General features: G+C 43.4%; 1 protein-coding gene across 1 annotated transcript in view; it reads left to right on the top strand.

Moving 5' to 3' along the window:
* Positions 1–9,646, top strand: part of DPYS (dihydropyrimidinase) — a 57,673-nt gene that overhangs the window by 16,879 nt on the left and 31,148 nt on the right. Inside the window, exons 5-7 of the mRNA XM_005879306.2 lie at positions 500–656; positions 1,887–2,028; positions 4,253–4,395. Coding sequence (XP_005879368.2) covers positions 500–656; positions 1,887–2,028; positions 4,253–4,395 — 442 coding nt within the window. The remainder of the gene's footprint in view (positions 1–499; positions 657–1,886; positions 2,029–4,252; positions 4,396–9,646) is intronic.

The following is a 9,646-nucleotide window of genomic DNA, read 5'->3' as shown; positions in this document are numbered from 1 at the left end:
AGAGAGAGAGAGAGAGAGAGAGAGAGAAACATCAACGATGAGAGAGAATCATTGCCTCCCACAGGCCCCCCACTGGGGATCAAGCCCACAACCTGGGCATGTACCCTTGACCAGAATCGAACCTGGGACCCTTCAGTCTGCAGGCCAATGCTCTATCCATTGAGCCAAACCAGCTAGGGCTCACTGTGGTTTTAACAACTCCTGCTTGGAAGCAGCACATGGCGCTGCCATTCCTATTTAATTGGCCGAAGTCATCCACGTGGCCAAGTCTGATATCAGTGAGTGGGCACAACCATTGCCATAATATACAATGCACATTGGCTGGGACATGGTAAATGCTCCATAAAAAAGTAGTTTTTATTTTTAAGTCCTGCTCACTAAAGGTTTAGGATTCATATTATCCTTTACGAAGACGGGAGAGAGGAATATTTACGTGTTTGTCGGTTGGTTTCTTTTAAGAACACGGTAAGGTGCTGAATGCTTCCTTTTAACTTTCCAGGGAAGGTGGTGTATGGAGAACCCATAGCCGCAAGTCTGGGCACAGATGGCACTCACTACTGGGATAAAGAATGGCACCACGCAGCCCACTACGTTATGGGGCCCCCCTTGAGACCAGACCCTTCAACTCCTGACTACCTCATGAATCTATTGGCTAAGTAATCATTGAGCAGATGACTGTGAAGTGTTTTTGCCAAAATGAGGTGTTTGATGAGTTTCGGGTTCGAGCAGAGATCTTTTTTTACCATCTGGACCTTCCACGGACTTCCCAGTATTCTGTTCTACTTGATCTGACAGGCTCTGGGACTGTCCTTCATCTGGAGACCAAAGAGCATTGGCTTAATTATGTGATGAAATAGCGTCAGAATCTCTCTCCTGGACACAGAGAAATCAGATCATTTTTACTGAAATTTTATTCTCTTCTGATTTTTTTCCTCGTCTTTTCTGTCTCTTGTTGCCTCGAGCCAGGTCTCTTCATTATGCTTTATTTTTATCCTACAGAATATTCTTGACTTTTTCCCTATGGTGATATAACCTGGGAACCAGATGTACCTGTTGTGCAGGTATAACAGGTTACAATCAAGGGCTGAACCACTCTAGGGGGTGGAAAAGCAAAATCCTCCCTGTGAGTAGGTGATCCTCATGAAAGGCCATCGGAACTATTTTCAGAGACACTACTTTCGGGGACATTATGTTGTTTTTGTGAGAACTGCATCATTCACGGATATCCTGACACTCCCCATTCACAGATTCTCATATCCAAGTTAACAGAGAACTTCTCACAACAGACGATATAAGAGTTCACTTGCCCCTTCCTTTCAGCCTCCTCCCTCCTTCACACTTCTACATCCCCAAGGTTATTCAGAAGTCAAAGCAGGATTCCTGTCACTGCTGACATCAACATCCTCCACCAATGTCACGTCTCCCCTCATCGCAACGTTCCCATTTGGCCAGGGGCTGCCCCAGAGGAACTGCCTCTGCTCATGTGGCTCCCCATGGTACATCTTGTGTAGTACCCTCCTCACCAGGAACTTTTACTTTCATTATTGCCAATGATCTTGAAATAATTGTCATCAAGCTCATATAATTATCAATTTCTAGATGAGAAATTGAGCATCGGACAAACTTGTAATCACAGAACCCGTAAGTGATGGAACCGAGCTTAGAATAGATCATCACGTTTCTCGTAAGAGTATTCTCCAAAAGTGCCTCCTACAGGAGGGATGGGAGTGGGTGAAGTATGTCTTTGAAAAAGCTACTCCTTTCCCACTGCAGTTTTCTGACACTCGGTTGCGAAGGGAGTCAGGAGACTAGGGGAGGCTGTGGTGGTTTCCTCCTGACCCGTTCTGTCTACTCACCCCCATCCTCTGGTGGGTTTTCTGTTACAGTGGGGATCTGACCACAACGGGGACTGACAACTGCACGTTCAACACCTGCCAGAAAGCTCTCGGGAAGGATGACTTTACTAAGATTCCCAACGGGGTGAACGGTGTTGAGGACCGGATGTCAGTCATATGGGAAAAAGGCGTGGTGAGTTTACAAGATCCTGCCTGTTTGTTTGTTTTTAATATATTTTTTATTGATTTTAGAGAGAAAGGGAGAGGGAGAGAGAGATAGAGACATCAATGATGAGAGAGAATCATTGATTGGCTGCCTCCTGCATGGCCCCCACTGGAAATCGAGCCCACAACCCCGGCATGTGCCCTTGGCCGGAATCGAACCCGGGACCCTTCAGTCTGCAGGCCGATGCTCTATCCACTGAGCCAAACCAGCTAGGAGGATCCTGTATGTTTTGCTTAATGCTTCGACCCGAATCCACTTTGCTTCAGGACTAGTGTGCCGTAACCTTCACAGAGAAGTTTTTTATTTTTTTTACTATGGTGGAGACTGGGACTGCTACACCGTCACCACAATGCCCCATGCCTCACGATAATAACGATGTAATTTTCTTCTCCGCGTGGTTTAGTTTAGAGGCTACATCACACTGCTTTGCACACATTAGAAGATACATTTAGATCGGGTGCCAATGTAGATTCTTGAAGTCTTTGAAATGTTGTAGCCTTTCTATTTGATTTCTCATATTCTTGAATCCCAGCTCATGGGTCACTGATATAAATTCTTGGAACGACTGAAAATACGTGAATACTTTGTATTATGTTTCTACCTCCTTTTCATGAAATCTTTGTAGATATCCCTAAAAACCTTGGATGTAATATTTTAAAAACAGCTGTATGAGGGCACATAAATCATAATTTAAAGTCTAGACAAATCCCCATCACTTAAAAATTTCTCCCTGAGGATGGAGAAGAATCAAATGGCTAACGGTTCACATGTTAACCTGTCTAGCCAGTTGACATGTGTAGTTGCAAAGATCAGCAGGGGACACCTGGCTGGTTAGACCTGAGGTCCCCATTATTGTGCGTTCTTGCCCACCACCTGGAGACCCTCCCTCAGATGACACATTAATCATGTCTCAGGCGTCAGAATCCCCTACAAACACCACTCACTTCTAACTCTAACTAACAGGTACTGTCAGTTTTGTTTCCAAAATGCCTTCTCATGTCCATCTTCATGTCTACCACTCTAGTTTGAGGCCCATTGCAGTGGTCTACACAGCTGGTGTCCTTGCCTCCAGCCTGGCTTGCTACAATCTATTCTGTACTCCAGTGCGGGAGTCACCCTTCAGAAATGGAGGTCTGTTCATGCTACTCTTCTAACACCCTTTAATTTTCTTCATTACTTTTAGGATGAGAGTTGAACAATTAATATACATGTAAGGATCTTGAAAGCATCTCGATCTAGCAATGATCTTCTTCGCCCCCCTTGCTCTCTTCCCTGACTCTAACCATCCCAGATGACTTCCCTTCTCTTTCTCTTTTCTTAGATTTTCTTGATAACAGTCCAACATTTCTCTTCGAACTTGTGTTATTACAATGAGTATCTTTATTACAGCAGATTTTCATAATCAATTCCATTTCCTAAGTAAATCAATGGTTTTAAAGTGACTGGATATTTCTTAGTATGATGCAATAATCAATGTTATTTTGTGAAACATTCAGACAATTTACTTATGGTAATATTACTTTCAGGACATAGTAATTTTTAAAGACAGGGACCCTTTGATAATGAAATAAATCTAAAGATGCTTTTACAATATAAATGTATAAACTCTCAACATTAAAAAAGTAGTTTTAATGGGGTCACAGACCTCTAATGTCTGTCCATTTAAAAATCTTTTGTAGCAGACTGTCCATAATTCTTGGTTCATGTAAAGTTAATTGCACAAAATTGAAATTCTTGAGCTGATTCTTTCTCTTCCAAAAGGTGTTGTCACCTGATTTAAAAGTCTATCTTACCTTAACTCTATAACATTCCATCTAATGTCTTCAGGATGACTCATACATCTTGGGTCTGCAATAAATAAATGTAGTAGGTGGTGGTGGTGAACTTCAAATGAGAATTAGAAATACCATTTCTAACATTTTGCTATTGTCTATGCGATTCTGAGAATGGTGAAAAAACACAGTGGTTGTATTTTTTTTAAGCTGATGTATTTTTGAACAGTTATCTTTGGGCTTCCATATGCTACCCCATCATTCCCATCATTTATCATTATAAGGTGTGTTTGGCTCCACAATATAAGAAATTAGATGCAATTCTATTTGGTTCCAAGAGATACAAGTTTGATTGACAGGAGATTCTTAACTATTGATCATTAGAACAGATGCATTTTTTTCCTTGAATGGTTTTACAGCACAGTGGCAAAATGGATGAAAACCGATTCGTGGCAGTTACCAGCACAAATGCAGCTAAAATCTTTAATCTCTACCCAAGGAAAGGGAGAATAGCTGTAGGATCAGATGCTGACATTGTGATTTGGGACCCAAAAGCCACAAGGTAAGTCGAAGTTCTTGCATTCCCTGGATTCACGGTGCAGAAAAAGCATTAACTTGCAAAGAAATTCTTCGTTGGCCTTAATCAGCCTTTTCTTCTTGGGTGATTTATTTAGCCGTGCGCAGGTATTTTGAGCCTGTGCACAAGATAAAAGGTTTTGATGTACAAATATTCCTTTGTTTTTCTTGGCAGAGAGGACACAAAAGTTGTGTTGCTAGCTATTCCCCGGGAATGTATATATGTAGAAAACCAATATGAATTTACCACTTCAGTGCTTGGCAAACGCCCGAATTCACACAAAGGAAAGGTACAGAGCAATGAAGAAAATAAAAGGCTTCGTTTGAAAGGGATGAATTGAAAACTCAAAATAATTACAGCCTTGCTAAAGCTTTCAGATAGAAAAATTCCCGCACAAAGGATGTCACTTTCAGTTAGCCAAATTTTCCAGCTGAGTTCATCTTGAGCCTCTCATTCCCAGTAGACTCCAGCTTTTTGTTTCCAATTTCCATAATTCTATGTTAATATTGCAGGCCTGGCAAATTCCAGCTCAGGAAAGCACTCAGTAGCAGCCGGAGCTCTGCTAACTTCTCTTTACAGAATGTGAGCACAGACAACACCTGCATCCTGACTTGTGGTTTTTATAAACTTTACTGTTGTAATGGAAAAAATTCCAAATGCTGTAACATATTGTGTGTGTGTGTGTGTGTGTGTGTGTGTGTGTGTGTGTGCACGTGTGCCTGTATAAACAGGGCTATGGTAGGGCCTTCTACCTTATTGTATAGGCTCTTTCTAATTTTCAAAGTGTTTTAGGTATTTTCATTGTAATACGGAAAAGTCTACAGTTTCCTGGGGGTGCTATTATCACAAAGACCTAATTCCAATTGCGCTCCTGGGCTACCCTCTGGGGAAAAGAAGACCAGTGGAGAAGCACGGGGCTACCACTGTTATGAACTTAAAAACAAACCCCGAAGATCCCCTTAGGAAGTACTTGTGTTTTTGAGCTCGACACTCTCCACTCTCCTTTGAGCACTGGTCCCAACTCAGGGACCAGTTCATAGTTGATCATTGCAAGTTGCCTTTAGTGAGTGCAGTAAATGGTGGTTTATTTACATAGGATACCAACAACCAGGCACGACCAGGGTCTTTGTTATCACATTAACAAGGGAGCCATTGTCCATTTGAGGACGGAATATCTGGTTGTCAAAGGATCTAGGCCCCTCTCCCTGCAAAATAAATGGCGAGTCAAACAAAATGCAGGCCGCTTCTCTACAAAGCTGGAAGCATCGGCCTTGGGGAGGCAGTGGGAGGATGGTGCTGGGGTTTGGGTCGGGCTGTGGATGATGAACTGAAGCCTGCTGTGTTTAGAAAGCTCCTGATATTTTAAATGTCACTCTACCAGAGCTATTGTACGCGGCAGGGGCCTCCCGGGGTCATTTCTGCTGCAATTCAAACAACTTAGGCTGCTCCAAGTGCTGGGACCAGATAAGTCTTTTGAAATAACCCGTGGCTTTGAGGAGTTCATGAGACTTAATCGGGAAACCTAGAGAATTTTAAGAGGGAGAAAACGATCACGTGGAAGAAAGATTTGGGGGAAATGATGTTTTTGAAGCATAGCATCTGGGAGAGTCATAATATGATAATAATTAGTAGTAATTTGCCTGGGTGACCATTTCAGTGATCTTAAAATGCTTTGCCTATCTAGAATGTGATTTACAACATGACCACCTTACGGGCATGAGAAAACTGTAACACAGTGGGGTCTGGGACGGGTTTGAGATGAGAAGCCTGACCCAGTGTCTTCAACTTTGCAAACTTGTAGGCTGGTCATGAGATCTGGTGCCCTGCTATCTCCTGACATGAACGCAGGGCACTTTATAGCAAATGTACTAGTATTGTCCACCGTCCATCTGTGCTCTCAGTCAAGTAGTCCAGTAACCAAAAGCTTTTTTGGGTTTGATTCTATTCTTTATTATTCCTTTTCAAAGATAAAGGAGAAATAAAAATACCCTGTGGAGTGATGTGACACCGCAGTCTAATTCTTTAAAAACAAAACAAAACAAACTTTTATTGATTTCAGAGAGAAAGGGAGAGGGAGAGAGAGAGAGAAACAGCAATGATGAGAGAGAATCATTGCCCGGCTGCCTCCTGCACTCCCTCTATTGGGGGTCAAGCCCACAACCTGGGCATGTGCCCTGATGGGGAATTGAACCGTGACCTCCTGGTTCACAGGTCGACACTCAACCACTGAGCCACGCCGGCCCGGCTCCAGTCTAATTCTTTTTTTTTTTTTTAAATATATTTTATTGAATTTTTACAGAGAAGAAGGGAGAGGGATAGAGAGTTAGAAACATCGATGAGAGAGATCGATCAGCTGCCTCCTGCACGCCCCCCAGTGGGGATGTGCCCGAAACCAAGGTACATGCCCCCGACCGGAATCGAACCCGGGACCCCTGAGTCCGCAGGCCGACACTCTATCCACTGAGCCACGCCGGCCCTGCTCCAGTCTAATTCTTTTTTATTTTATTTATTTATTTAATGGAGCTCCATCGGAGGCCCCTCCCTGTGGTACTTTTAGCCCCGCCCCCGGTATCTCCAGTGGCTCCCAGCCTTACTCTCTCCTCGAATTTTTTTTTTAAGTGAACATATCAAGATTTTATTGTCATATAATAAAACAAAACATGAAGCTTAGAACTGGATCACGTGACCCTTTCTCTTCTTATCGCCTCCCAGTTCCAAAGGCTCACATCTCTTCAGAGCCAGCATCCTCTTAGACCTGCAGTGGGGCTCAACGCCTTCAGGCCTCAGCACCATCTTCTTTCTAGCTTTAGCCTTTTTTCAGAAAATCGGCTTAGTCTGCCCACCATAGCACTCTGCCTCCCGTCACAACGCTGCTTTCCCTGCGCACACAGAGCATCCTGTGTGACTTTGTGGGGTTGATGCTTGCCGCACTTCTCGCAGAAAGTTTGGCGGGTTTTAGGCACGTTCACCATGTTTGCAAGCGCGCTATGGGCAGGGAGAGGAAGCGCTCCTCGAAGTTTTCATTTCTGAGGACAACACCAGCTCAGGTGTGAAGCCTTGTCTTCCTTAGACAGCGGGACAAAGAGCAATGACCTGGACCTAAGGTTATGCATCATTCGCCTCCTTTATTTATCACCTATACTGTTGCTCGGAGGATATTTATAGGCCGAGATTATGTCTCCTTGAGTCATGTTTTTTGAGGATATAAATTTAGACCACTCGCTCACAAGCGTTAGCCACCGGCTTCTATAACATCGTTTGTCCTTCCTTTCCTGTGAGGTTGTTTCTGAACAGCACGGGACGATCCAGATGTTTTTTAAAAGATCTACCTATTACCTGCTTTATTTCCCCTCTTCTAGTCTAAGAATAACTAACTTAAGGTCAAAGGACAAAACATTTGTGCTTTTAAGTGTCTTTCATCTCTTTCATCAGTTCTTTAATATTTCTGACATATTTACATGTCCATATACTAGTGTGTGTCTTTTGGGGTCAAGATACATATTGCCTTTTATTATTCGCCTGAGTCTGCTCCATCTACGCCTGCTTGTCGTACTTAAGGTCAAAGGACAAAACATTTGTGCTTTTAAGTTTCTTTCTATCTCTTTCGTCAGTTCTTTAATATTTCTGACATAATCCATATTTACATGTCCGTATACTAGTATGTGTCTTTTGGGGTCAAGATACATATTGGCTTTTATTATTCGCCTGAGTCTTCTCCATCTCCATCTGCTTGTCGCGCTCACCTGGGTGCACAGTGGAAACCGGTACAGCGTGTGGTTGGGGCCCCAGCTCCATCGATGCTGGGGGGCGGGGGGGAGGCCCACCCAGGCCACTGAAGGTCTCTGAATAGCCACCATCTCATCAGTTCAATGAGATGACGAATCGTTGTTGTGCCTACGTTATGTTTTTCTTAGAAGCCATGAGATATTACATGTGAAAACTAAGGAAGGGTTACACCGAGACAGGCTCCGGTTCATGATGGCTCCTTTCTATGTATCCAGTGCAGCTGGTGTCATTCTCCCAGCACGTTTTCATTTCCCGGCTTGTTTTTGCCTGCGGTGACCCGGGAGGCAGGTGAGCACAGGGCTGTATTTCTCTGCCCTCGGGCTCTTTAAAAAAAACAAAACTGGAAACTTTTTCGTTTTTCTTTTTTTAATTTTTTCTTTTTTGAAAAACAAAGAAATTGTATTTTTACGTGGCAGGAAATATTTACTTGGATTTCTTTGAATTATTCCATTTCTTGCTTCTCTAACCCTTTTACTTAAGGATGTTCCCTGCGCCGGCGTCAGAAATTTTTCCCACTATCATTACTCATCTTTTCCAGTGTGAAAATTGCAGAAATCCGGAAACAGGAGGGAAGGGGCAGTTGAAGAGGAGGCTTCGTAGAATAATGAGTCTGAAGGAATATTTGAACAAGGAGAAAGGGTGTTTATCGTGGTTCATATTCAAAGAGAGAATTTTGCAGAAACAGCTGATTCCTTATCTAGGTCGGTCACAGCACCAGCTTTCTCTATTCTTGGTTGTTATGCGAAAGCTGCTCATCTGGGCTGGCTGTTCCTGCCCAAAATGTATGCTGCTGACCTCAGCGAGGCCCTCTCTGATGTGCAACAGTATTTTTAGCCTCTCTAGCTGTGCACACGCTGCCTTCGACACTACCCGCACGTCACCGCTCGCCTTCTCTCACCCTGCAGACTGAGTTCTGTTGACTGCTACACACTCACAATACTCTTTACTCACTGTTTTTCTCTCTCATGAACATTCTTTTTTTAAAAATACGTTTTTTTAAAAAATATATTTTTATGGATTTCAGAGAGGAAGGGAGAGGGAGATAGAAACATCAATTATGAGAGAGAACCATTGATCGGCTGCCACACAACCCAGACAGGTGCCCTGACCAGGAATCGAACCGTGACCTTCTGGTTCATAGGTCAATACTTAACCACTGAGCCACGCCGGTCGGGCTAAAATATGTTTTTAGTGATTTTAGAGAAGAGGAAGGAAAAGGGAGAGGGAGATGGAAACATCAATGAGAGAGAAACATCTGTTGGCTGCCTCCTGCACACCTCCTACTGAGGATCAAGCCTGCAACCCAGGCATGTGCCCTAACCAGGAATCGAACCGGGGACCTCTTGGTTCATGAGTCAACACTCAACCACTGAGCCACACGAGCCTGGTGCTCTCATTGACTTGCTTGAAGTCTAATCCCATTTTAAACAAATAAGTGTTTTATTTCAGA

The sequence above is a fragment of the Myotis brandtii genome, unplaced genomic scaffold, assembly GCF_000412655.1.
Source record: "Myotis brandtii unplaced genomic scaffold, ASM41265v1 scaffold59, whole genome shotgun sequence".
Lineage (NCBI taxonomy): Eukaryota > Metazoa > Chordata > Mammalia > Chiroptera > Vespertilionidae > Myotis > Myotis brandtii.
Note: the sequence above shows the minus strand (reverse complement) of the source record. Positions and strands in the feature narration are given on the sequence as shown.